At 37.1% G+C, this 15,413-nt stretch overlaps 1 protein-coding gene across 1 annotated transcript in view; it reads right to left on the reverse strand.

Annotated features, from left to right (window-relative positions):
- The window catches only part of LOC150087520 (uncharacterized), a 217,197-nt gene that overhangs the window by 39,708 nt on the left and 162,076 nt on the right, over positions 1-15,413 (reverse strand). Inside the window, exons 28-29 of the mRNA XM_090372513.1 lie at positions 12,823-12,951; positions 1,368-1,467 (exon numbers count right to left, since the gene is read on the reverse strand). Of these exons, the coding sequence (XP_090228639.1) occupies positions 1,368-1,467; positions 12,823-12,951 (229 nt within the window). The remainder of the gene's footprint in view (positions 1-1,367; positions 1,468-12,822; positions 12,952-15,413) is intronic.

A 15,413-nucleotide genomic window follows, 5' to 3' on the forward strand; every position in this document is an offset into this window, starting at 1 on the left:
GGGAGGTCCACAAGAAGCTAAATCTGATGCATATGGTGGATGGAGAGCACAGTGGAGTTCCTCACAAGAAATTCTTGAATGGAGAGCAAATCCTTGATGGAAATGGTGCTTATATTGTGACGGAAATCATCACTTCCATCAAGCCCATTTTTCTGGCCATTTTCTTTGAATAGCATCACACAATTGACATAGAACTACTTTGCAGTATTCCTGGTTCACTGTTTTACCATATGGGACAAATCCATAATAAATAATGCCCTTTGAGTCATTGTTCACAGAGTACTGTTCATTATGATAAGAACGGTCTTCATTTATAATCAATAAGTATGTATGATCTTCAATTTAATTAAGATTCTTGCTATTTTGGGCTTTGGAGAAGACAGTCCTCCAAAGGACTGGATCATTGTTTCTGAGTTATACCCCTAGGGGCTCATATCTGGTGAGTATGGGCTTGGCACACCCAGGGTCCTGAGATGGATATCATCATTTTTCTCTTCTTAGTGAAAAATGACTACTCTTGACTCTCTCTCTCTTTCTCTCTCAGGGTAACTCGGTAATTTTTTTTGGCTGGTCCAGCATAAGTCTCAGGCTTCCTTGCACCATGTAGCTAATAATAATAATAATAACCATACATGATTCATCATCAGTAATGATAGAAGAGACAAAGTGTGGGTGAGCAGCAGCAAGTTAACAATGATCCTAACAGTGAGAACTAGTCCCTCTTTATGATCTCAGTGAGGATGTGAGGCACAAACTCGGCTGAAACATATTACATTCCCAAATCTGGTGTTAAGATTGACTGACAAGCCCCATAAAACAGCACAAATTTTCCTATCGACTTGCAGATAGCTAAACATCAATCACAAATGAATAGATCATGAGTGAGTAAATCATTGGTTTTTGAGGTTGAAAGGTGGCTAATGCAAAGATCATTTTTGACAAACAAGTAGTCCTCTTTAAACTTTGTGAACCACTTAAAAGTCTTTGAACAATATAAAGTTCTTCTCTGAAAGCTGTTTTTAACATTTTGTAGGGTTCTGTTGCATTTTTCCAAAATTGAAACAAAAATTGAGTCAAATGCTGTTCAGTAAAATCACTCATTCTAAAACGTGACGAAAACAAAACACTTTCTATCAATGCATGCCAATTCAGTTACTGCAGATAAATGGATGATTTGTGCATTACTATGTCTAAATGAGTCATTCAATATGTTGCAACAAGCTGCAATTCACTACACCACTGCAAATTAAAGATAGTTCCTGAACTTTTTCATCACGCCTCATATATACCTACATTACAATATTACTCATAACTATCCACTTTTTATTTAGAAAAACTAAAAAAGAAAACTATTTTTACAAACATACCATAAATCCACATAACTCCTATTACTTCTAAAGTGGCATACAAAAAGACTGCAGTACCTACTCCATAATTTTGCAGCAATACCATTATATATTGTCCAGCCTGCATTGAAAAACAAAGTAATGCTTACATTTTATTCAATTTGCTAATCAAATATAATAAAATATTTTTCTCTGCTTGTTTGTTTGTTATTTGGTTTTTAAGAGCATCAGCAAATAAGGCCCTATTGCTCTGGGGATATGCGGTGGTCATTCCCTGACCTTTCTGCATTCTCCATATTTGGTGGTCATGGGCTCAAACCCCGGTCTAATCAAGAAGCGTGTGCTACGCACTGCTGCTCCTGCCCATCTGGCTATGGAAGTGCCATTTTTCTCTGCAAAGTTTAATGTAAAGCAGTTTCCATTTCTCATTTTATTTTATTATTAAAAAGGAAAAATTTATGCACGGAAGACTGGCTGATGTTAATAAAATATCTAGCTTAAAAAAAAAGTTACCTGATTACCTCCAGATATCTGTTCACCCTTTCCGAAATTTAAATATGCTCTCTAATTCTACAAGATTGGGTAGTAATTTATTTCAATAATTAACAAGTGAAAGAATAAAAAATGATAATCTCCATTTTTTTTAATTTACCTGGAGCCTTTTAGCCTTGTTGTTGTTGTTTATAGTAGGGTTTTAGGAGTATCAGCAACTAAGGCCATATTGCTCCATACATACTGTCTGTAAATTTCACATGTTCTGTGGTCTATTTTCTGTTTGCTGGATGAAAAACCCAAGCTTCTGGGAGAAAAAACCATGCTGCCTTCACCTGAGACTGACTAACTCAGCCACATTGAGAAAAGGTCCATAAAATTCCTCACATCACTGACGGGACCCAAACTCAGGTCTTTTCCACCAGGTGTGGGGAGGACAGTGACTCTACCAACTGTCCTTTGAGCCTTAAATACTCAATCAAGTCATCATGCAGCTCATCATACATCATGGTCTCAAGACTTTACAACCCACAAAACTAAAATATTTCTTTACAGAAATTCTTCTTTGTATCAATCTAATACAATTTAACCTTGTTCTTCAAAGCACCTTTTCCAATAGATATATCCTTCCTGAAAGAGTGGCAACAAATTGTATACTCAAGATGTTGCCTAATCAAGGCTTTATAAAATCCAATAATTACCTCTTCATCCTTTCTAGGAAAATTCCTATTTATTAATGTCAATAATGAATATCAGAAACAACAAGGGGGACTCTATAATGAGTCCTTTTGAACTCTACTTATACTCCAGTTCACTCTAAGAAATAGCCATTTATAACCACCCTTTGTATCCTATCACTTGACCAACCTTTTACCCACTGTAGTATCTTCCTACTAATGGTAGGAAGATACTACAGATACTACATCTGGTTTATGCAAAAGGAATTCCTGTGGAACAGCATTAGAAGCCTTAATAAAGTCTAAATATATAAATATTATTCTTTGCACATAGTTCTTTATTGACAACTCATCATCATAGTCATAAAATTAGCCAGATATGATTTTCTGTTTAACAAACCTATGCTGTGTTTCTCATATGATTTCTCTGTCCAGGTGACCCTGCATTACATACTTAATCATGGATTTCATAATTTTCCTTACCACAGAAATCTTGTGGATATGGATTTATATGTCTGTAATTACCTATTTCATTCTGGGAACCACATTTGTAACCTGGAGAGACATTTGTACATCTCCGATCTGCATGAACTTCAACCAAGTTCAAAGTCTCATGCATTATGATAGACTGAGCTGGATATCATCATTCTTCTCTTTCTTGGTGATTCTTTCTACTTCTCTCTCTCTCTCTCTCTTTCTCTCTCAGGGTAGCTCAGGAATTTTTTTTGGTTAGTGCAGAATAAGCCACAGGCATCCTTGCACCATATGGCTATTACTACTAATAATAATAATAAACGTGGCATGATGGATCAGTGGTTACGACACTGGACTACCAGCCTGATGGACCCGGGTTCGAGTCTCGCCTTTGCGGAAGTAAATGCGGCTCCATCATGCTGGGAGACTGGTATAATAATAGTAATAAATTAGAATAATAATAAATTAATAGTAATAAAAATTAATAAATAAATAAACATCGTGAAAGTTGATCCAAGGGATCTACCTACCCCAAGGTCAGAGTGGTGTCACTCCCAAGAACTACCACTGGATATAAGCCGAAGCTAAACAGGTCCACCTCAATAGATGGATGATGTCGCGGAGAAATATTAATCATACTGCATCAAGTGTAGTGCAGGATAAAGTCACTCGTGTTCAGGTCTTAGGCAGAGGGGTTGGTTCAAAAAATCAGAGACAGTCTACCGAGGAAGACAGTGGAGCAAGTGGCGCTGTCCCCTGTATGGCTACCACAAGAGAAAGGCAAGACCACATCCAGCCCCCACTGACTGGAAGTGCTTTCTGCGTAACTGCACCAGCTAGTGACCACCCAGGAACGAAGAAAATGCTAACGCATGAAGTGGAGCATCGAAGTGAATATGTACATCATGCAAGCATACTAAGATATAACAAAGCTGGAGACCGATATTATTATTATTATCATTAGCCAAATGGTGCAAGGAAGCCTGAGGCTTTTGCTGCACTAGACAAAAAAAAAAAAAAAATTCTAACTTAGAGAGAGAAATAGAAGGAAATCATCAAGGAAAAGAAGAATGATGATATCTGGTTCAGGACCCTGGGTGTGCCAAGCCCATACTCACCAGATGTGAGCCCCTGGGGTTATATGACAACTTACAGGGAGAGACTACATCCCAAGTGGTTGGAACGATTCCCAGATATTCAGGTCACCGAACAGGGAATAGCTGACCAGAGAAGGACCATCATCACGAAGAATCTGATAGCTCCTGCAATCTTGCAAAAAATCAAGCAGGATGTGAGCGATCAACTACAAAGGATAAAGAATATGGAAACAGAGGAGGAGGAAGAACATACCACCACCGAACCAGAGGAGGAAGAGCAAGAAGAAATACAACGCACAGCAGCTGAAGTGGAAAGAGACGAGGTCATGATATCCAGAACAGAGGATAAGTGAAAGAAGGCCCTAACAGAATTCGAAGGAATGGACCCCACAAAGACTAACGTGATACCGAAGCAGAGGCTGAATAGACCTTGTGGAGAGTCACAGACCACCTCAATCAGCACATAACACAGCATTACCTTGACAGCAATGGTGCAACACTAGAGGCCATCCACACAGCCATGTATTGTGCTGCAGTAGCAGCCACAAGGATTAATGGAAGAGAAACGAGAGACCAGCAGCAGAAGAACTGAAAACAGAAGGAACTGCCAGCTTGGGAAAGAAGACTTCAGCAGAAGATAAAAGAATTAAGAGTCAAGATAGACCAATTGACCCAGTACCAACGGGGCAATAGGAGTAAAAAATTAATTGGAAAAGTGAAAAGCATCCTCAAGAGAGACAGTGTCCACAGCAAACATGAGACAAAAAATCAGAGAACAGGAACGTACTTGGACACATTAGAGAAGAACCTCCTTGCACTCAGCAAGAGACTACACCGATACAAAGAGAGATCTCAGAGAAAATAAACAACCAAATCTTTGATGAGGACCAAAGAGGCTCCTACAGGAGTCTCGGAGAAGACGGGAAAGGAAACGGACCACTTGAGCAGAAGATGATTGAGGAGTTCTGGGGAAACATATGGAGCAGGGAAGTAAGACATAACAGCCGAGCCCCCTGGATAGAATTAGAACTAAGAAATGAGAGAGTTGGATATTCGGGAAGAAGTAAAACAGAGGATCAAGAACTCCAAGAATAGATAACGTCCACAACTATCAGTACAAGAAGCTCGCTTGCACACACAACCACCTGGCAGAGCAGTAGACCCCCGAATGATAAGGCACACAGAGACAATCCCGAAGTTTCTCACTCAAGGAATCACATATCTGAAGCCTAAAGATAAAGATACAAAAAACACGAAATATAGGCCAATCACCTGCCTCCCAACAATGTACAAGATCCTGACCAGCTGCATAACTAGTAAAATATCAGACCACTTGGAGAGCCAGAACATAATGGCCGAACAACAGAAAGGATGCAAGCGGCTGAGCAAAGGATGCAAGGAGCAATTAACCATAGATGCTGCAGTTATGGAGCAAGCCTACAAGAAGTGCAGAAACGTGTACACAGCCTACATCGATTAAGCCTTCAACTCTGTGCCCCATAGCTAGCTAATAGAGGGGCTGAACATCTACATAGTCAATCTGATAGTGACAAACTTCCTAGGAGAAATGATGGTGAAATGGAGTACCACCATTAAGGTTGAAAACATCACAACCAGGCAAATTCTCATCAAGAGAGGAATCTTTCAGTGAGATGCCCTGTGGTTCTGTCTAGCGCTTAACCTGCTATCCACTATGCAGAGACTCAAAATCCTGCTGAAAACAAAGCTGAACGGAAGGAACACAGTTAGTCATAAACACCTATGCAGTCCCAGTGCTAACATACTTCTTCGAGGTCATAGATTGGACTAACACCAAGCTGGAGGATATCATGAGAAAGACAAGGACAGTGACAACCAAGAGCCACCAACACCACCTGAAATCAGCCGTGGAGAGACTGACAATTGCCCAGAAAGAAGGAGAAAGGGGCCTGATAGACCTCGTTGAGCAACAGACAACGATTGTTAACCTGAAAGATTACTTCCAGAAACACACAGCAGCACTCCAGCAGGCCATTAGGAAGATAGACAAGTGGTATACCCACTCAACCTAAGCGAAGAATCCCCTCCCAACCAGAAGGCACAAACGAAGCTAGAAAGATGGGCAAAGAGCACACTCCATGGCAGACACTAAAATGATCTCCATCAAGATCACATAGATAAAATTGCTTCCAAGGCATGGCTCATGAGAGGGATTGGTAATTCACACTAGGAACTATAGAAAATACATCGCCAAGGAGCCCAGAGTGTCTTATGACACATGTCGATGATGCCACCTGGCCTCAGAAATGATCCAACACATTACCGCGGGATGCAAGGTGATCACCCAGACTGAGTACTCATAGACTCGACCAGGTAGTCAGGATAGTACATCAGAAGCTAGCAATGAAATACCAGCTGATCGAAGAAATTGTACTGTACTACAAGTACGAACCCCAGGCAGTACTAGAGACCTGAACCCACAAGCTGTACTGAGACCACGCCATAATAACAGATAGGACAATCCCGCACAACAGACTGGACATAACCCTTGTGGACAAGAAGGAAAAGGCTACCTATTTGATTGACATAGTGGTATCCAACACTGGCAACCTGCAGAAAACTCATGGGAAGAAAATCAGGAAGTACATGAACCTAAGACAAGAGATCAAAGAGATGTGGCATATGCAACAAGTAACAACCATCCTGATCATCATGTCAACCACAAGTATGGTGCCAAAGACCCTACATAACAGCCTAGCAGCCCAGTGAACACCTACAAGGAACTCCAGAAAGTCGCATTCCTGAACACCTGTAGGATAGTCAGAGAGTTCCTCGAACAACAGTAACACCAGACATAACAACAACCACCCTGTGTACTTGGTAGCAATACCCATCACGTCACGAGGTGGAACCCTGCAATCAGGGAGAAATAATATAAGAGCAATAATAATAATAATAAACATTTAACAACATCTTCTGTGAAGCTTCCTTTAATATTAATTAATAATTCCAACAGCTCCTTATACATTTTTCACACTTAAGTCTAACAATTTCTCTACCAATCCATTTTTGGTGATCACACAATTGTCTAGTTCTTCGTAATTACTATCTAGGCGAATAGTACTGTCAAGCCCAAAAGGGCTTGACAATACTATTAGCCTAGATAGTAATCGTGAACGAAATAAATTTTTTTTTAAATTTATATAGTTCATTAGCTATCTATTTAGGGTCATCAATAATGTCACGAATGCTATCTTGTATTGGACCAATGTGATTCAGTCCCTTCTGTTATTACCCTTATTGCCAAAGCATTTTCAAAGTCTGCCTTAGCAATGCTTTAATGAGTGCTAAACTAAACTCTGTTTATATTAAAACACAGACATATATATATGATTTTTTACTAGTACAGTACAGTACAGCACAGTACAGTAAAGTGTGTTAATGTTTGAAAGTGTACAGTACAGTACAGTACACTTTCAAACATTAACTAAACTAGGATTATTTCTGTCTGTAGCTTTTTGTTTGGATTGTCAGTTAAACATAAAATGATTCTGATTGCTACAAAAAAGATACTATTTGCCCCCTTCAGAAATACCAAATCAAGGTGTTGTTTATAACAATGGCACTATTATTTAGTTGTCAAAAGCATTTCTAAAGTTTCACAAGAACGAGAAAATTTGAACTCTTTTTAATAATTGCTGTAAGGAATTGTTAAAATACCAAACATGACTAGGATAATTTATTATATTTCAAGCTTTCTTGTGCACTTATCAGTTCCTCAACTAAGGACCACTATAAATTAATTCTTTCTTCTTTCATTATTATAAAAAAAGAACCGATAGATCTGGTACTGAAAAACAGTCTTTATCTTCACTGGTACTGAGAAGCACTTGAAATTTTATGCAGTTTTTTTTTTTTTTTTTTTGCAAAATTGATTCATTTAAATTTAGTTCAAAATGCTCGTTCTCTGAATATCACTTTTGGATGAAGAATTGGTTCTCCAAATATGACTGTATTTAGGATAAAAGTAAAATCATCATCAGCCATTTTCAATCCACTGCAGGATGAAGACTGAAGACCTCTCCAGCAACTTTCCAATTCCTTCTGCTTTGTGCAATGGCCATCTAGTTACTACTTGTGAATTTCATCTGTTGTTCTCTGTTGTTGTCTTCAGGGTTTTCTTTTAGCTCCTCTTGGGTACCATTATGTTAATTTCTTAGTCCATCTGTCATCATGTCTTTGAGCTATGTGTCCTGCCCAAGACCATTTCAGTCCTTTAGTTTTGATAAGAATGTCCTTTATTTGTGTTTGCTGCCTAATCCATGTGTTTCTCTTCTTATCTAACAGTCTGATTCCTAATATAATTTGTTCCATTCTTCACTGTGTAGTTTTCAGCTTCTCCAGTCTGCAAGAGTATCTCATGGTGTCTTGTCAATGATATACAGGAATTGTTCTAGCAGGGATAAGGATGTGGTTATCCCCTTGTATAAGGCAATGGTCAGGCCACACCTTGAGTACTGTATACAGGTCTCGATGCCTCATTTTAAAAAGGATGAAGAGCTGCTGGAACGAGTACAGAGAAGGGCAACAAGATTAGTGAATGGAACTTACGAAGGGTTGCTCTTATGAAGAAAGGCTTAAGTTTTGCAAATTACAGTGTCTGGAGACTAGGCACCTGCGAAGTGATCTGACTGAGGTTTATAAGGCCTTGAATGGTTTGAGCATGCTCAATGCTGATGGGATTCTTCCTCTTGCTCAGAATAATCACCTGAAAGGGCATAAATTCAAATTGAGGAAAGACAGTTGTAGGATAGATGTGCAGAAGTTTGCCTTTAGCCAGTGGGTGGTTGATTGCCGGAACAAACTTCCATCTGTCGTTGTAAAAGTTGATAGTTTAAAAAATAGATTCAAGGCAGAACGTGACAGACATTTGGAGTGAGTGGATGGGTGAAATGAGAAGATATTTTTTTGGCTGATGCTGTATAAGCCTGCTTTCTTGCATCATATGCCTTTACTAATGATAATGCTAAAAATGCATTATCTTCCATTATTTTGGTGAGTGCCAAAATTTCTCTTCCATAAATCATGGTGGGGTATATACATTGGTTCATTATTTTACATTTCAGACAAATTGGGACATTGCTCCTCGGTATGTGACTATATTTCTTGAATTAGTATGAACCAGAGCTGTAATGCTCAATACGTTCTATGTTGATATTAATATTTGTAAAATAACAAGAGAAGTTTACATTCTCCAGAAATTAAAACGAAAAAAATCAAAAAACTTACATTACAGTAACAAATAGTTTAAAAAATAATTAAAAATCAATTTAACACAATTAAAAATAAGAAAATTAATTAAAAGAATTTAACAAAAAAAATTGCAAAACGATTTTCCTTCCTGAAGCTGACAAAGCTTTTCGACCGTATGTCGTGATCACAGGAATGAAAATTACCGTATAGGGGTGAGTATGAAACTTAAATAGGGATTATTTGTCTTTGCACATGCGCTTTTAAAAGCCCACGAAACGGAAATGAGATAGGGCCAATGAACATTAACAGAATTTTCATGTAATTTAATTTCTACGGTTTATGCAATTAATAGTCGCGTATAATTACGTTGGATACTAAATATTTTGGCCTTGTTAAATAAAAAAGTATGTTTTTTGTTAATGGCGTGAAAGGCTAATTCTGAAGCTGCTGAACAAGAAGCCCGAACTGAGGCCGCATGTTGATTAACAGAAATATTCAAAGGAAAACGGGTCAAACCCTGATAAGATAAATCGCAATCACCACAAGAAATGTTGTATATGAGGTAATTAATTTGTGTTGCGAACGCGGAAAGGACTGAGCGATTGTTCAGTATATTGTGTAATTTCTGTATTGGCCTGGCCACAATTTTAAATTCGGTATATCTTTAAAAAATCTGTCAAGCTGTTTGTGCCACTGTTCAACATATGGGACAGAAATAGTATTTTTTGATATTACTATTGTTGGTTGGTGTAGTATTTTGTATCCTATCCTTAGCTTGTACCCTAATTCAGTTTATTGTAGCAAAGGGATAACCCCTCTTTAAGAATCTGCTGGTTAATATTTGTATTTCTGAGCCCAAAGGAGATTCCGTCATTGAATATTTGTAGGCATTTAGAAATTGATTAAAGATAATCGATCTTTAGTAGGTGAATGGGTGATAGCTGTTAAAATGTAGAAGCATACCAGTGTTTGTAGGTTTTCGATAGATTTTAAATTGGATTTTATTTGAGTCCTACGTAAGCATGAAATTTAGAAAATTTAATGACTTTGTACCCGTATCCTCCCTTTCCCATGTAAATTTGGGCCTAGAATGAATATTATTAAATGAATGTAAAATGTCTTGGATAGTACTACTATCAGTAATAACTAGAACATCAATTAAATACCTCCCATAGTATGTGATATGGGGTTGAAAAGGCATCAAATGTATATGCTCAATTGTTGAGAGATAGATTAATAAGAGAGACTGCTTCTAGAGGGATGGGATACACTTAAATAGAAAGGGTGCAAGAATATTTGCTGATGCTATTGAGGCAGTATTAGGTGGGTCGGAAAACTGCTAGCTTGTGGGAGGATTCACAGACTAAAAGGTTAAAAGTAGCTGCAGACAGAGGTGAAGGTGATTCTTGCACTACTTCTATTAGCATAAGCAGCGGCCTGGAGCGAGGGGTGTTGGGGGTTTCAAGGACTTATGGCAGTCATTGTGAAATAGGTGGGTATATGGGATGTGTATGGGAGGGTAACTAAGAATAAGAATAGGTGCATGTATACTTGCATGTATACCAATGCTAGAAGTATAGTAAATAAATTTGATGAATTTGAAGTGTTGGTCAAGACATCAAAGGCGGATATTGTTGGGATGTCAGAGACGTGGTGTCACACAGATATTAGGAATGCAGAAATGGAATTTGGGGAGTACAATGTGTACAGAAAGTTTGTTTGTTTGTTTGTTATTTGGTTTTTAGGAGCATTAGCAACTAAGGCCATATTGCTCCAGGAATATGCGGTGATCATTCCCTGACCTTTCCGCATCCTCCGTATTTGGTGGTGACGGGCTCGAACCCCGGTCTATTCAAGAAGCGTGTGCTATGCACTGCTGCTCCTTCCCACCTGGCTATGGAGGCGCCTATGTGTGTACAGAAAGGATAGACAGGATAGGAAGAGAGGAGGTGTTATGCTGTTAATCAAGAAAAACATAAAATCAAAAGAAGTGCATCCAGTTGATATAGATCAGGGGTCACCAAACTTTTTTCACGACGGGCCAGATAACCAAGAGATTGACGAGTGCGGGCCGTATAATCATTTTGTGCAATATGTACAATTCAGTAAATACAACAAAAATGAAGACAACGAATATATTTATTTACCAATACACAAAATATGCAAAATAAAGAATATATAGAAAAATAAAGATAACAAATATATTTATTTATCAAAAACTTATCAAGGAAGGCGACATTAGGAATAAGATAAGCAGAAAAGATTAATGTGATTTATGGAACTGGCGTTTAGCTTTTAAAATATCATCAATGTTTGCTTTTGAATTGCTACACCCAACCAAGAGAATTGCCTTTTTTTTAGCCGCAACAAATAATACTGTTTACTGAATGAAAAAATTTTATCCGAAATTAAGATTCCAGGAGAATTGAAAACAGTTTATTCCTCAGACCAAATTATGCCAGATAGTTGTAATGCTGAAGAATACAACTCTGTAACACCTGAAACACTTTATTTTCTGGAGCCTTCAGGTTTACCTCCGCATAAATTACAATTAAAGGTAAATGCAATTGTGATGTTTTAAGAAACTTAGATATAAAAAAATGACTGCGTGTAGTGGAAATAAGGAAGAAATGTTTGGTTTGTGAACACATCACAGGTGGCAGAGCTGAAGCGAAAGCATATATTCCATGGATTCATATGTATTCAAACAAAAGGGAATATAATTTCATTTTTCAATGAACACAGTTTCCTGTGAAATTGGCGTTTAGTATGACAATAAACAAAAGTCAAAAACATTATCTAACGCTGGTGTTGACTTAACATCACCATGTGTTTCACATGGACAATTGTACGTTGCATTAAGTAGAGTGAAGACAGCTAAAAATCTCTTTGCATTATCTAATGTTGGTGTTGACTTAACATCACCATGTGTTTCACATGGATAATTCTACATTGCATTAAGTAGAGTGAAGACAGCTAAAAATCTCTTTGTATTAACAGAAAATGAATCAAAAAAACAATAAAAAAAAATTGGACAAGAAATATTGTTTATAATCAAATATATAAATGATGGTTTTGTTATTAATTTGTTTTTGGACAATAAAATAAAAAATAATATTTTATTATCTAAATTTTTTATATCTTTTGATTATTATAAGGGGGCATGGGAGTTCCCCCCCATTAAAAAAATAAAATATTAAAGGGGTGTGTTGGTTCTCCCCCCCCCACAAACCTAAAAAAAATTAAAATATAAAAACGTATAATTCAGGTTCATGTGACACAAGTCAGAGGGAAGCGAAGTGACCTTCTGACTTGTTTGTAGAAATTGTTTATTACATTGGAACATGAAATGAACTTGTAAAAATTGATGCAATTGTATTCAAAACTGAAAATGCATGGTTGTAACTTCCGGACACCAGTCCACATGTTCCTAAATAATTACAAATCACATTGTTCAACTTGTAAATTAAGTCATATAACAAAAACAAAAATTCATTTACTCACATCTGTTGTAAGCGGTATACCCAAGATACAATATATGATGCATGCAACAAGTGCAACTAACCATTTGCGCTTGCGTAACTTTGGATATCTGTCTCTAACAGCACTTAGCACTGTTTCCAGTTGGGCCATCTGAAATATGATTTTGCTGTAATTAGTAACACAATGGCTATTAGTGATGAGTATTGTGTGGCAAATTATTGCATTCACAATGCTACTGTGTGTTCAATGTACTTACATATATAATTCAAAAAAGAATTGATAATCTACCATCAATATTAAGCAAGGTTTTTCGTATTTTCTCTATACCACTGAAGGCAACACAACAAAGATGATAAAGAAGTAGAATTATTTTAGTTTCAGAATTAAATATAAGTACATAAAATATATATACAAAGAGGAATAACTTTTAAATAAGAATATTTAAATATTAAAAATGAATAAATTTTAATATTCAAAAATTAAAATACTGTACTGAATATTAAAAATGCTCTCTATTTATGGAGTGCCTGGGTATTATTAAAAGTTACACAATGGATGTCATTTCACTTTTATTACCACCTGCTTATTGCAATGAAATACAGAATTCCAAAATTAAATATTTTTTAAAACATGAAATTTCTTTTATATAAGATGAGTGATCACTTTTGCTGTGATCTGAGAAAATAAGCCTTTCCCTGGAAAAGGCTAATTTCATGGATTAAACCTCAGAATCAGGAAATTACAAATTCCCTGATTCTTCTCAGGTTTAATCTATGCAGAAGACCTCAAGTCTGCTTTACCTAAGAAAAAATCAAAAAAGTGCAGTTCAGAACATTTTTTTTATGCGTAATGATATAGTGGATGCATGCAAGCCAAAAACAAATTTTTGTCTTTGTTATAGCAATATTTATGCAGTCTTTATTTAATGCACTTTATTTGTCATATATAGTGAAGCAAAAAACAAAGTGCAGCATAGACTGTTATGCAATGATAGACAAGGAAATAACACCTACACTCATGCAATAGTCTGACCCCAAGGTTGATTCATTTGGGCAGTTGTACTATATTTATTTTTTTAATTGATTCCTTTCATTATACTTCCTGGTCATGATAATGGTGTACCATAATGCATATCAGGAAAAACAATTTTTATCTTAGACTAAAATAAAACAGAGAAAATGCATAAATACATACTAACAATGCTAACTGTATAGAAACAAAATAGTATTGTGCTGTATAGCATATAATTAAATGCATAAATATTGAAAGAATTTAATTCTTATTCATTTTTAATTCTTATTTACTTTCAAAAGATAAAGACTTATGATGCTGCTGGAGTTGAGAAAAAATTTGAAGATCAAGCTTTGAGTTCATAAATTGAGGCAGTGTTAGGTGGGTCGGAAAACTGCTAGCTTGGGGGGAGACAAAGACCAATAGATTGACAGTAGCCACTGGCAGAGGTGAAAGAGATTCTTGCACTGCTTCTATTAGAATGAGCAGAAGCCTGAAAAACAAGATGCATGGTATTTCAGAGACTGCTGGGAGCCATTGCGGTACAAGTAAACACATGGGTTGTGTTAGAGTAGCTAAGAATAGAAACAGGTGCAGGTATACTTGTGTGTACACCAATGCTAGGAGTTTAGTAAATAAATTTGATGAATTTGAGGTATTGCTCAAAACATCAAAGGCAGATATTGTTGGGATATCAGAGACGTGGTGTCACACAGATATAAGGGATGCAGAAATGCAATTTGGGGAGTACAACGTCTACAGAAAGGATAGACAGGATAGGAAGGGGGGGAGGGGTTATGCTATTAGTTAAGAAACACATAAAAACCAAGGAAGTGAAGCCAGTCGACATCGCTGGACAGTGCAGTGTTGAGTCAGTTTGGTGTGACATAAGCATTGGGAGATCAAAATTGAGAGTAGGAGTGTGCTATAGGCCTAATGACTCTGATGAGTATAATAAGGAACTGTACAGGGAAATAGAGTGGGCCAGTAAATCAGAGAGTCTTATAATGGGAGATTTTAATTTCCCAGATATTGACTGGAATTTGGGGGCTGGTTACTCACACACTAGCAGGGCTTTTGTGGATTTCTTGGATGATTGTTTTCTGCATCAGCATGTTCGGGAGGCAACTAGAGGGAGTAATACTCTTGATTTGATTATCAGCAGTGATTCTTCATGCATTAAGAATCTGCAGATAAATGAACCACTAGGTGGCAGTGATCACAGTGTGCTGAAGTGGGATTTACTGAAAGAGGTAACTACCATTAGGGGTAAAGGGAAGGGTTATTGCTTCCGTAAAGGCGACTACGATGGACTGAGACAGTATTTAAATTCTATACAGTGGGACCAACTGATGATGTTACCAACAGCAAATTCAAAATGGGAAGCATTCAAAGAACTTATCTTGGAAGCTACTAGGCTTTACATACCAACTAAGAAATATTGTTCAAGGTTTAAGCCAAAATGGATGTCAGATGAACTAATGAGGCATATGGCAGAGAAGAAAAATGCATGGGATACTTACAAATTAACACATGACACAGAAGCCTATGATAGATACAAGTTGATATGCAACCAAGTTACAAAGGAGGTTAGGCAGGCG

The sequence above is a fragment of the Mastigoproctus giganteus genome, chromosome 4 (assembly GCF_048544385.1).
Source record: "Mastigoproctus giganteus isolate SK-2022 chromosome 4, ASM4854438v1, whole genome shotgun sequence".
NCBI lineage: Eukaryota > Metazoa > Arthropoda > Arachnida > Uropygi > Thelyphonidae > Mastigoproctus > Mastigoproctus giganteus.